Source organism: Epinephelus lanceolatus, chromosome 1 (assembly GCF_041903045.1).
Source record: "Epinephelus lanceolatus isolate andai-2023 chromosome 1, ASM4190304v1, whole genome shotgun sequence".
Lineage (NCBI taxonomy): Eukaryota > Metazoa > Chordata > Actinopteri > Perciformes > Serranidae > Epinephelus > Epinephelus lanceolatus.
In genome coordinates, this window is record NC_135734.1 from 39248633 (window position 1) to 39263017 (window position 14385).

Here is a 14385-nt window from a genome sequence, read left to right on the forward strand (position 1 = left end):
AAGTCTGGGAATCACTTAAATCAGTAGGATTAATCCTCTCAGCACCATGAATAACTGCACCATATTTCACACACAGGATAGACTGAAACTATGAGTGTAAAACTGCCAACAGTGCAGCCCTACAGTGAGATGACATCAGCTGGGCCTGGTGTAATGCGAGGTTCAGAAGCAGCACTGGTGTTTGGGGCCCCTCAAAAAAGACAACTTACTCATTGTTTCAGTGTTAATTTAATCATACAAATGCTTAATTATAGATACAGGGGGAAAAAAGCTATTTTTTGACAGTTTCTCTTCAGATAAATGTGCTATCTTAGGACTATGTAAACTTTCATCGCATCCACTCACCATGCCACCCATCTCGAATCCAAACATAGTCACAAACTAAAACTAGAGAATGAATCCAGCAATATTCAAATTCTCATCACCTGTTTCTCTCTCACTGACACACACACCAAAACGCACACATGAGCAAGCTCACAAGGAGGAAGCACACTCACACACGTACACATAAAGAGACTGACGTGACAAAAAGAGGCAACACAGAACAGTGTATACTGTTTGGGAGGAGGACTCTCAGCTGACTCTCAACACAAATACAGCTGCAACACAGAATGCTGGTGAATTTTACAGACACATGATCATAGAGGCGATGAACTCGAAACATCATGAATAACATGCAGATGTTCATAATTAGGAGGAGACAGTCTGATAAATTAAAATATACTTAAAGAAAAAAATGTAACACTATCATGGTGTTCCATCAACAACTTTTCCCACTTTATTTTAAAGCCCAAAATACATGATGAAATCCACCGTCTGACATAAATGAACATAGCCAAGCTGAAGTAAAAATCCAGGTGTGATAGCAGACAGACTGTGATTTTCAGGTATGCAAAAATAAAACAAAAAGTGTGATCAAGATAGACATGAATAAATCTTCATTTTTAAAACCAGACATCGGTGCAGGCGTGAAAGTAATGTTTAAAACTTTGTGGAAACAAACTTTAAAGCTGTGAAGGCCTTTAGAGGGAGAACAGATAGGCAAAACAAACCAATAAAACTTTCTGGAAAATGCTGGTATGACAATCCACAATAAGCCAAAAACAAAATGTTCCTCCTCAGAAGTGGTAGACAGGTTTGTGCAAATAGCAGTAACAGAACATCAGTGCTAATAAAGCTGATGCAAACCATTCATTTTCATATCACTCCTCTCTTTACACTGTGCTCAGCATGATGTCAGGTTGAAGTTGGTCATCTGATTTTTTAGCACCACCTGCTGGCTGTAAATGCAATTTTCTTTCTTTTTTTTTTTTTTTGCATCTGCAGTGCACAATAAGACAGCAAATAAATAATTACATCAGGGCAATTAGTGAGTCAGTTCATCCAAATGGTGCAGAATCACTCGACAATACTTCAGAGGTACACGCCCAAGTAAAGCTCTCTCAATATGGATGTGTGTGTGCGAATCGACACGTCATCCATCGCCCAAGTAGTATACACCATTTTCTTGTCAGTTAAATCCAAAGAGAAACCATAACATACATGCACACTTAACAGGCACGCGCGCACACACACACACACACGCACACGCATACATATATATCTATTACACATACTGTAGACATGGACTCAGAAACTACAGTCACTCACCAGGCAAAATAGATTTAGATGGCTTTTTTAAACCCTTCCTCACACCTCACTTGCTCAAAACTCACTCGCATCCTTTTGCGCTTCAGCATCTATTTAAAGCGAAAACCCACCCTAAAAAAGAAACAAAAAAACACACACACATCCCATGCAGTGTGAATTGGGAAACCTGCACATGACACAGGTTAGTGTTGTAGTTCTCTGGGTTTTATCTTTGGGAGAGACGGGGTTCCTACACAGGTATGGTCCATATGCTTTGCAGAAGTTGAAGTGGAGGATATTTACTACTAGATTTGAATATCTTTGAGCGTGAATATGTGGTGTTCAATGTGTCTGATTAAAGTCTCAAAACTAAAACATGATAAAGATTTATTTTTGAATTTAACAACAATAACAGTGGTCTGACTGTTATGTTTCTTTGAGACTAAATGAAAGTATCACAGGAAACAAAGTGTGTTTTTAAGGTTATTGGCAGTGAGTTTATATAAAAAAAATCTCTAATAAGTCAGATAACAATTGTTGAATTTATTGTTTGCATGTTATTGTTTTAGTTTGTCTTTGTGCAAATATAAAAAAAATCAGTCTGGGTGAAAGGAGGGGCCAAAGCTGCTCAGTTTTAGCCTGAAAGGATAGTTACTAGAGCTGCATTGTTTAATCTATTTTTCAACTATTAAATTAATCGGCCACAAATGTGATAATTAATTAATCTGATATCTAATCTAATTTGAGTCATTTTTAAGGGGAAAAAAGGGAAAATTCTCTGACTCCTGCTTGTTAAATGTGAATATTTTCTGTTTTTTAACTACTATATGACAGTAAACTAAAAAAAAAAAAAAAAAAATTGGGTTGCGGACAAATCAAGATATTTGAGGATGTCACCTGGGTTCCCGGGAAACACTGACTGACATTATTTTTTAACCATTTTCTGACATTTTATAGAGCAAACAACAAATTAAGTAAACACAAAAATAATCAGACTAATCAACAATGAAAATACAATAGTAAGATTTGAGTAATAAATGTACAGAAACGGATATCAGCGGCAACTTCTTTTCCTTTCAGCTATAAATATAACTGTTCTCCACTGACAGCACATCATATGTTCTCAAAGTAATTTTAAGCACTTTGTTGTCTTTTCTATAATAGATCACAAACCATCTGAATAATTCATGTGACTGAATAGAGAAAACATTAACAGATTGGTGCACGTAATGCTGAACCTGACACTGTAAAAGCAGAATCCAAGAGTTAATATGAAGTTACTGTAATTCCTCGTTTCCAATCTGAATAATGTTCACATCAACATCCAAGTTGTAACTGCAACTGGAAAGTTCTCTAACAGCTCTCTCCTATGGACGCCTCACATCATATCTGACCCTCACCAGTGTTGGGCAGTAATATTACTGCTTTTCAGTAACAAGTAGTGTAGCAAATTACCAACAAAAGTTAAGTAATAATATTACAGTTACCCTTAAAACAAATAACTCATTACAACCTTACTTCTGCTGTCAACCCTCCTACTGATCTGAAATCGAACAATCAATCACATCCTCTGATTAAATTTCATCATCATTCTAGTTCATGTTACCAAGCAGCTTAGAAGATGGAAACATTCAGCAGCTTTACGTCGAGTTTGTCGGGAGAAAAGACGACGACAAGAACACTACTGTTCCAGGACTATTTCCACACAACCTCAAACCTCCTCAAACACCTACGACGACAGCAGAATGAGAATCTTGTGGAAATTCACCTCACTAAATATGAGCCCTCAGCGGCCACGGAGGATGGCTGTGGCCCTACAATTACTGAACAACTCAATCTGGATTTTAATGGTGGACAGCTGCAGTCTACAAGCTACAGAGACGTAATGAAGCTTGTGGCTGGGTATGTGGTGGATGAAATGTTGCCTATCTTAATGACTGACTCTCTTTCAGACAAATCCTTGGGAAAATAGCTGTTACAGACAACAGAAGACACCCAGGTAAAAAATAATTTGCAAGCTATCTAGCCTCAACTGTGCTTTCTTTGAGATTACCCTGACATTCATTCATGAATTTTGAGGGGAAAAGATGCAATTACCAATTTCATGGGGTGTAACGGAAAAGTAATGTAACAAATTACTGTTGGCAAGAGGTGGTACATGGCAATGAGCCCAACACTGACCCTCATACAGCCAAATCTTTCATCATTCAATCATCTCAAGTTGTCAAATGATGTGAATGCTCACAAAATGTAAACACCTCAACTGTCCATCCCACCTAAATTGACCAGGCACCAATTTATCTCAGAGTAATTCTGTGGTTTATTAAATGAATAGCACGCTCTGGTGACCAACAGTCTGGTAAAACGTGTCATACCTATCATATTTGAAGTTTGACATCCCACATCATTTATAGGTTTGTGTGTAAAACTGGTATAAGGCTTTCATTAAGAGGAAAATTGAAAATCCAAACTCTTCTCCCCCACCTAAATCATACATCCCACAATTTTCAGTCTCTCTTTAACACTTTTTAAGGCCACAAAATTATCAGAATTAATTTTGTTTAATTTTCAGCAGCTTTCCAAACTTTTCCACACCTGTGTAGGAACCCTGAAGAGACAAAGTATTCAATTATCCATGGGAATACCAAATTGTACGTTGGTTATTTAGGGCTGATTTTCCCTTTAATTAGGCTCGTTTTACAGTGGAAATAAAAAATAGTCATGTGTATCTATTTTTAAGGTTTTATAGCACTCTTAAATGAAGCATTCACACATGCGAATCCGGGTGTTGACGTCAGGTGGGATGTTTTCACTGTAGCGGTTGTAATCCATCACCTCACTGTAGTTTGTGTTTCTGTGGAAAGGGCCATAGGGTTGGGGAGAGGGTTGTCATGAGTCAATATAAAACAACTGTTCCTCCCCCCCTCAGACTCCTCTGCACGTAAAGACTCCCAGGGTGTTAAGCTCATCATCCACCATGGTGTGTGAGGGGGGAAGTCTTTGTCATTCTAGCTCTGTCCAAATGGATAGGGTCCGTGAATACCCTGGAGAAAGTGAAAGAAAAAGTATTAGTTTATGTGGAGTGAAAGTGAATATATGTGAAGATGAAAGTAAAACTGTGAAGTAATTCAAAACCAAATCAAGCCAACACCTGTCCTGACAGCACACACATGGGGATACTTGTGGAAAACTTGAGTGTGGTATGTATGTAGGGCAGTGCCAAAACTTGCAGTACATGTAGGAAGCAGCCCAGACAGTCCTTTTTGAGATAATGTCTCATTTAAATTCCCCGACTGGCTGACAAAGCTGGTTCTCGACAGTCCAGTTCAGCCACCCAGGAGAGGCTATTAGCTGAAACTGTGAATAAAGACTCGGCTACGACAGCTATGAGGTCACACTACTGCATAATTTAACAATAAAGTGGCCCCGCCTGAGAGATTCAGGTGATAAAGTTGAGTGAGGTGAGTCGTTACAGTGATAGGTGGATGCAACAGAAACCATAAACTTGGTTTAAAGAAGCTGTAGCTGGATTTTTTTCTGATGCACGTCATAGTGAATTCACAATATAACAATTCAGCAATTTATAACAGCAATACTCACGTGGGCGTCGCCTTATCATCATACCCTTAGTCACTGCACATCTTTGACATTAATATCATCTTTGATATCAATTTCAACAAAAATGAAAGCCACAGTAGGCATCTCCTGAGGCAGTCATGGTCGTTATACAGCAGAAACAAAACTGTTGGATGGATGAGAAATGACAACTCTGCAAAGGTACCACTACTCCTGAGAGTGAAGCCAAATGAAAGACTACATTAACATAAAGGCTATATATTACTCACAAAGTGTAGCTGGGGCTCACAGGAATTTTGATCATTACTTTTTGACGTAGACCATCTAAAACTAAGTTGTTAGACGAATGTAAATTGGGACCTTTTGCCGGCGTTGGATGACAAGTCAGGTACCAAATGTCGCAGCAACCCATCAAATAGCTGTCCTGATATTTCACTCTGGATCAGTTTACCAGAGCCACACCTCTTGCATGGCTAAACAATAACAAAGTCATGCTCTAACATTTACTGAGCGCACTTGGGGCTTTCCCATTGCCACTTTTGGCCCCGCCCAGTCACACCATGCTGCGTCATTTTATGTTTCCATTACCAGCTGTATGCTGTCAGGCATTTAAAAAAAAAAAAATCAGAAAAAGAGAGATGACTGGTTGCTCTGTATAATCAAACACAGATCAAACACAGATCAAAAACCTTGTGTTAGGTGCTCAGGGGATCCACTGATCGTGCAGACAGAACATTTAAAAACTCCAACAACAGTAGGCTGTTGACCACAATAACACCAGCAGGGCAGACAGAAAAACCTTCAGTTGGTTCACAAGCACCAGCCTATCATCAGTTAAAGAAACACCTTCCAGCAGGTAGCCCTGCTGTATGGAGATGCAAATCCCTGCCACGCTGACACACTGAGCCAAACCAAGTCAAGCAAAGCCAACATGTGTGTGGAAAAGCCCTGATTAATACTCCCAGAGGATGAAACCTTTGTATTTTTAACAGTCCATAAGCTTTCCTCAATGCCACCCTCGACCAGAAATTTGATCATTTACACACAAGGTTATGCATGGATCACCAATAAAATTGCTGAGCAGATTAATGCTCATAAAGTCAGAAACACTTTTGATTTCAAAGATCCTGAAGCCTTTCTGTGACCACCATCAAACTTTACATTTTGAGGTGTACTACTGGTAAAGAGGAGGGATGCAGGATATATATCAGGTCCATGAATAATTGTCTGATAATGGGACACTTTTTTTTAAATTATGTATTATTTCGATAATGAAATTATAGCCAATAAATAGAGACAATAATATGAAGCCACACTACTTTCACTGACATAACAAGGGCAGCATCTACACACCCTTACACAGTGGGTGGCAATACACAAGCTGGTTTGAGGACTGCCAATAAACACAGAGAAGAAGAATAACAAGCACAGCTAGTTGACCAGAGAGCAAAACATGTCGCCGCCCTGGAACACCTTTCACAGTTTCAGAGGAACACCATTGTGCTGAGGGTCTGATCCAAGACCACCAAACTCCCTACAAGATCAGCAAAATTCCTGCTGCCGTTAAACAGTCCAGACACAGCACTAAAAGACCGTCTCCAGAGCGTTAGCACAAGCTAACACAGCAGCAGCAGCTCACATCCATCACCAAGACTTTACATCATCAACAAACTCACACCGAAAAGGCTCGACTGCTGTTAAACTCATCAATAAAAAAGATTAGACTTAGATACCAGTAGCCATGTGATGCTACAGTTGGCCCTTAATTTGTATCATTAACTGGTAACTCAGTCTGGAGCATGTAAACCCAGCCTGACTGCACTCGCTCAGCGTCTGTCCTCTGCTCAGACAATCTCTCTTCACTGCGCGCATGTTTGTGTGAGACAGAGCTGCTTGTTTTTTTAAAGTTGCTACTGCTATTCTACATGGTAGCTGTAGGCCAGTCTATCATGGGACGGTGAGATGGCACCTGGATGTGTTTATGGAAATGCAGCATAATGATTCAGACATTTCCTACACCAGATGTAACATGGACCTGCAGATGCACATTCAACCCATATTGGACCTGTTCATATGCGTCAGCTGTCACTCTGTCTTGTCTCCTTTAACAGAGACACCAGTCTGCAGTCGCTCTCTAGGCAATTATACATGTAGTCGATTTGATTACAATTCAGAGGGTAACAATTCAATAATAAGACGATTATGGATGCATAACAATACAACAAAATGTCTCTGCCACAGCCGCTGTGTTGTTATTTACGTTATGTCAGCAGAGGAGATGCGAGCAGCCTCTCTCTCCTTTAGTGCCAGAGAAATCTAAGACACTGGGCAGGCCGGGCACAGGGTTTTTAAGGTAAAACAGACTGAAATAAGAGTTACTTTCTTCACCACAGCTCTGTTTTAATTTGGTTAATGCTGCAGCGTGTTTTGGTCAGCTGGTTTACACGCTGATCGCTGCTCCTCTTGTTAATGTTAGTCTCTGGGATATGGCGTAAGTGTTCACAATATACTTAATGTTCGCCTCACAGATGTAATTATTTAGACATTAAATTAAAACAAGTTTGCAACTGCTGTCTTTTGTTAAGATGAATGAGTACAAGTTAACTTCAGCTCGCCTGCGCTGTAGACTGTAGATTGATACATACCTGACCATAAGTCACCACAGAAAGGTTGGTTTGAAGACCATTTGACGCCCTATTTACAGCATTATGAGACAGTCCATTTTGATCTTGCTGGATTGGCTCCTGCGTGCGTTCCCACGCCCCGCCAGGATCTCTGAAGCTGTTGTCAGTGGCATCGTGCTTGTTCTTCTGTGGCGAGGCGAAGGGGTTGAAGTCTCTCTGCACATTGCGCTGGGGTTGGGTATTGAATTCTGTCTCGAAGGAGGACAGCTGCTGGGTCACGCCGAGGAGACCTCCAACTTCTACACTAAGAATGACCCAGATTACATCTGTGGAGGATAGAGGCACACATGACATGTATGACTGAGTCAACCTGCAAAATACCTATCAGGACAAAACCAGCCATTAACCCTTTCACCAATGCCTGTGCTGGTATTTTTGCTTATTGTGATGTCATTTCTTAGAGTATCTTCAAATACTTCATATCTCTAAAATCTGTACAACCGAAGCTTAAAGGTTATGTAAGTAAATAAACAATGATAACCGATAAAGCAATTGAATTGAAGTGTCATTAAAAAATAATTCTTACATGTTATTTTATCAGATTTTATAAAATAAACACACATAACAAATTATTCTTTTTCCGTAACTGCTTATCTTGTTGGGGGTCACTGAGGGGGCTGGAGCCTATTCCAGCCGACACAGGGCGAGAACTGTGGGAGGAAGCTGAGTACCCGCAGAAAACCCACACTGACATGAGGAAAAACATGCAACTCCACACAGAAGGGCTCCCCCACCTTGGAGGGAACTCTCTTGCTGTGTGGCAACAATGCTAACCACTGCCCCACCATGCCACCACGCAGAACAAATGGATCCAAAAGATTTCTAAATGTAGAATATGAACAAAATATTTCTTAATTCTCCATGAGTTACTTAAACTATGTACATTATTTGATTTTGGGGATATGCTCATTTTTAGCAGAATGCAAAAGCATTTTGATAGATTCATCATTGTTACAGTTCTTATTTTAGATCAATTTAAACAGGATCATCCAGACAACATTCCCCCGTGGCTGATAGTGGCCTTCCATGGGACGTCAGCTTTTAAAGGGTTAAAAACTTGGGGTCAGAGAAAGCTCGAGGGAATTGTAACAAACAGAAGTTGACAAATAATAAAATAGTAATTGTTACTTGCAGCTTTAATTAATTACCTCATTCGAAAACAAGTCAAATTTTGGGTGATGTCCTACCTCCGTAGAATAATCCGGTGGCCGTACACATCCTCCACTGGCCCTGATACATGCCTGGAGTTGTGGGACTTCGCATCTGCACGCTCACATCTGATATTTCCTGGGGGTCTAGTGACTTTACCATAACTGTGTTTACATGCCCAAACTGATCCCCACCTATGTATTTGAGACAAACTCCAGGTGGCCACGACTCTGCACCTGTAGTACACAAAGAAGAGCGTAGTCAAAACACAGTTCAACAAAACTATGATGCTGTAAATGACATTTGCTCTGGTGTATACTGCATAGATAAATAGATTCAGAGACACTACTTATAATGTAGGTGACATGCTTCACACCTGTGTTTTGTATTCTCCAGGTTTTTGTGAACGGTGTATCTGGAGGAACAGACTCTCCTTCACCAATGGTCACATCTTCAACAAAGGACATGGATGGTGTGTTGACATTGGGACTTTCAAAGTCATAATAAGCACCGATAGCAGCCTGCAGGTTCCTGTTCCAACACAAAAGGAAGAGCATGGTGTTAACAAACGTCGATATTACACACGTAAACCTGACTAGGAGATTTTACATTTACTCTTTGAATACAAAATAACATCAGGAAAACTGACAGCCAAGCCATTTGTTTTTTCTGCTGAGTGTCGTGTCTTTCGAATACTTTCTCTCAGTGCACGATAATAAATGACACTTACTGAGTCAAGAGGTCCAGGACAGCTTTTTTAATTTGCTGCCTCACAAACTACTTCATCAAATGTGACAGTTCATCAATCTGATACTGACAGTTACAGAAAATCTATCCTAAAATAGAACTGACATAGACTGAATAGCTCAGTTACAATTTGTCAGACTGTTTCTAAGTTGCGCGTGAAGACAAATATCCTAGCTGACGGTAATCAACAGAGTGAGTCCTGGGACACCAAATATGTCTGGTCTCTTTTATCAACACATTTATTTCATTTGCACGCAGACTTTCAGGTGTTTATTTGAATCTTCGAGCAAAAGTTGAGGTAAGCTTGACGACACCACAGACCTCATCAGGGGTTATGTTATCAGATTTGATAAAGGTCCTCCAGAGCCACAAACTAGTACAGCTGTTTCCACGAGCTAAGCAGCACTCACATTGACTGTAAAACTGACTTATCTGCGTAACATTGTTAGGAGACCTTTAATGAAAGTGACTATTGTGTCATCTGCTAACTAACTGATCATGAGACAAGACGCATCAGGATTCAGGTGACTTACCACCTTATAATTTCGTGGAGAAATTGATTCTGAAACTGATTCTCTACACACACAAAAAGGCTACACTCAAGTAGGTTTGCATTCAAGATAATTTCACCTGAGACATTATTAATTTATTGCTATAAGCTTTGGATTCATCCCACACTTTGTCTCTTGGGACAGCTCCCAGATGACATTAGAGCAACTCAACGTACAAGGTTATGGGTACAATTGGCAGGTTGTAAAGATTCCCTGAGACACTGGACATCCTCTGCTCCTTCTCCTTACAAAGAATGGATGGAAACAATGTGTAAAATGGCAACATATGAACAGGTCATATAAAAATCGCAGGTATAGAGAACATATTTAACAAGTTCAATGGTGTTCATTATGTCTTCAGTTTCTGATAATGACTTTAGTTGTTCTTTTATCTCAGACATGTGTTAGGGTGTTATATGCCTTGACATGTTTCAGCAGAAACTTCCCCCTTCCTCAGAAGTGTCACTTGGTGGTGGTTGTGACACGTCTTTATCAGCTGACCTGTCAATCAGCTGATATTAGGGAGGCATGACCGTCCTGATCACGCCACCTGCTGTCCATCCGCCGCCTCTCCAGGACGCTGCTCCAGGTGTGGGAGAGCATGTATGCTCAAAACTGACAGGACGGTCACGCCTCCCTAATATCAGCTGATGAAGACACATCATAATCACCACCAAGTGACACTTCTGAGGAAGGCGGAAGTTTCCACCAAAACATGTCAAGGTATGTAACATCCTAACACATGTCTGAGATAAAAGAACAACTAAAGTCATTATATTTAACAAGGTCTGGGGCTTATTTCTCTCTGAAACTGAAGGATCTAATTCTGAAATTTGAAGAAAATGTTCTATATGTATGAATATTGGCACACATGCAAAATCTTTTGTTTATTTTACATATATATATTTCTTGCTCTCTGTTGGTATCATCCACAGGGTTCCTACAGCTTAAGGCAAGTTAGATTTAAGGCTAATTCCAAATGTCCGGACTTCATTGCACATGCAGACTTGCAGACTCCAACATTTCCTCGGAAATCTGGAGGGCTGACCACAATTCATCCAGTCAACAAGAACAAGTGGACTTCCAGAGAGTCTGCCTGGGGTGCAGATGAGCAGACACTATCCAATATTTGTGTGAGGAATCTGACAGCAGCGATCACGTTGTACGTGACTGTAGTTGTCTATCAAACATTTCAACAGCAAAGAATGAAACAGATTTGAGGGCTGTCTATCAACACCTGCAGTCTCTGCCCTCAAAGACTTAACATGCTGGCAGTGAGCACATTACAGTACATACAACTTAAGTCTGTGAGGGCTCAGTCGGCAAGTCCAGAGGGTGGACATTTGCACAGTTTTGTACCCCTTTCAGCCAGGCTGCGAAATCTCAGTTAAGTTTTCATTGACTCGCCAGTCAAATGTTGGTAAAATACGCAAGTGGCTGCTAGATTTGGTTCACTCATCAGCCAAAAAAACCACTATGGTAATCTACTGAATGTCACACACACACAATGGCAGGTGGACAAAAAAGTTCATTTCCAACCCTAAATCCAGGGTACAGTGACAGCTTGCCTGCAGACAAAATCTGGGGGCTGTTGGTTTAGTTATCCTGATCTGTGTGACGTTAATGCAAGCGGCATTCTGTAAATAATTTTAAAAAAATAGGTGTTACCAATGAATTTGAGATTTTACATCGCATCATCAGAAGAAAATAAATCATAACATCCTACTTTGAAAAATTGATTTAAGACATTTTAACAGCCATTAGGCCTAATTTTTAGATTAATGAATCCAATCCTGTTTAAGACTTTTTTAGGGATCTGCTGTTCACCAAATCTGCTGGATCTGGATTTTGTATGTTTGTGTGTATGTATGTCAGTATGTTGCTTATGTACTTGTGCAATTGTATTTAGAAACCTTCAAAAATGATAAACATACTATAGAACTAATGTCTAAGGCCCCAATCACACAGAAAGCACTTAACAGGTTGCAAAGCGCAAGGTGCACTGCACTGCCTTTTTTTAAACTGAATGCCACTAGTAAAAAAAACTTTCTGTGTAATCAATCTACCGTTTATTTATTTTACTAGTTATTTGACAGTAATTAGTATCTAGTTTCTTAAATGTTGAGGCAGAGGTTACTTGCTGTAGCTCTGGTTGAGGGTGAGAGGCTGTCAGCAAATAGTTTTTTTGGCACAGGGAAACAGAGATCTGTGTGGGTACATGAGACCCTAAAAAAAGAGGGTAGATCATGGGGAGTACCACCAGTTGATCCAGGAGCTTTGCCTCCATGATGGCGGTGTCCAGGCACATTTTAGGACGACCTGGGGGCAGTTTGTCAACCTAGTGTTGGGCCATATAGCTCTGGGTATCCAGCAACTGCGACCAGCAGTTTCTTCTCAATTGTTTACCAGCTGTAAACTTGTTGTTGTGACCACCACAGATCATCCCATTGGACAATGGGGAAAAAGCTGAGATGACGTGGGGCGCTTTTCCTGTCTGGGTTTAAGTTTTTTCAACTCCAGGAGTTCAGAGTGCTCCGACAAAAATGCCTGGCACCTAGAGCGCAGAAACACGAGGTGCAACACAAAGCAGAAAATGCGAGCAGGAAGAAGCATTCTCTTTAAAAACAATAACAAAAAGTTGCTTCCAGCTACATTAAACACTTCCTGTGTGATGAGGGCCTAAGGCTGCACCATACACCGAAAAATATGATCATTGGGTCAGATATCACCATTGCGATATGAGTCACGATTTAATGGGAATGTAATTTTGTCACTGTATTTTCACTGAAAAAAAAACAAAAAATATAAATATTGCAATAATATAATTTTTGCTGGGGCATGTACCAAACATGTCCCTTTATGTCTGGAATATGAGTTGTAGCCTGGGTTATTGTTGTAGCGCCATGATGTTTCACTGTTAATGGCATGTTTTGACACATTTCACCTTTTTCTTTATATATATTATTTGATTCAATTAATTGTGCAGCCTTACTAATGTCATGTTGCGAGAGGTGCACGTGTGTCTGACTGTTAAACACCTTTAAGCTCTGGATTCATATAAACTACACAGGACTTGTAAACTAGTTTCAGTGGACAAATTACCACAATAGTCACGTGATGATGTCATCCTTATGACGCGCTGATTTCCAGACACCACAATTACACTTAAACGAGACATTATGGATGAGTCCTCCGTTTAAAAACAAAAAAAGATATGATCAAGCCCTTTGATCACTGATTATCTGAGAACTTGATATCAGTTGATCAAAGACCACTTGTTGTCAGCCGTCGATAGATCACGACTGGTTACGTCATCAGACTACCGTGAAGTGACTGCCCTGAGTTGTGGCTCCACAAAGAGCACGGTTTATAACTGGCTCCCGACATTATGTAATATGGCAGATAATCTACACCGAGAGTCCCCTGTGCTTAAATTAACCTGCTAGCTCGTTAGCCCGCTTGCTCTTTGCTCTCCTCATTTATTTCACCTCGCTGTGAGTCACAGTTGGGGCAAACTTTACCGTTTCACTTCCGCTTGCCCCCGAAACGATCGTAAGGAGTTAACTAACATAACTGCCGTTTCCCGCGGAGGAATGAGAGGACTTATCGTCCCGGGTTTTAGCGACACTACCTCAGCACCGTGTGTGTCTGCCTCCATTTTTCTGTTAGCATTTTAACGTTAGCTAACAAGCTAATTACGCTGCTAGGTTAGCGTCATGTTGCTGTCCGACGACAGGCCCCTCCGCATCCCCGGACTCACCAGTTGGTCATGTCCAGGAAGAAGGCGCAGCCGGCCGGGTTGAGCTGAAAGCCCAGCAGCCTCTGAAACTCCGAAATGAGGACGTCCTTGTCCGTGGTGCCCATGCAGCTGAACTTCTGCATGAGCTCCGCGTCCACGTCCATGTCCGTGCCCTCCATGGGTGGCGGGTGTCCCGTGGCGGAGACGGGGTGGTGCGGGAGGGGGTGGACCTCTCTCAGTTTAGTCCGAGGCCTTGTCCAGCCATAACAACCAGCTCAACAACAACAAGCGTCAGTGCGCATGGCACGGC

The 14385-nt window shown here is 40.9% G+C and overlaps 1 protein-coding gene across 1 annotated transcript; it reads right to left on the minus strand.

Annotated features, from left to right (window-relative positions):
• Positions 1-1572: 1572 nt before the first annotated feature.
• On the minus strand, positions 1573-14385 carry ilrun (inflammation and lipid regulator with UBA-like and NBR1-like domains). Its single transcript, XM_033626753.2, has 5 exons — positions 14097-14385; positions 9415-9569; positions 9077-9274; positions 7851-8155; positions 1573-4673 (listed from the first exon to the last, which is right to left on the minus strand). The coding sequence occupies exons 1-5, from the start codon at positions 14252-14254 to the stop codon at positions 4638-4640; spliced, it is 852 nt and encodes a 283-aa protein (XP_033482644.1). The 5' UTR covers positions 14255-14385; the 3' UTR covers positions 1573-4637.

What these genes read in the sequence shown, in the direction of transcription:
- ilrun (XM_033626753.2), bottom strand. Translation starts at nt 14,254, where the DNA reads ATGGAGGGCACGGACATGGACGTGGACGCGGAGCTCATGCAGAAGTTC. An exon ending in TTCCTGGACATGACCAACTG is followed by an intron (nt 9,570 to 14,096) that starts GTGAGTCCGGGG and finishes GTGTTGGAACAG; the next exon opens with GAACCTGCAGGCTGCTATCG. An exon ending in CTGTGGTGACTTATGGTCAG is followed by an intron (nt 4,674 to 7,850) that starts GTATGTATCAAT and finishes CACTTTCTCCAG; the next exon opens with GGTATTCACGGACCCTATCC.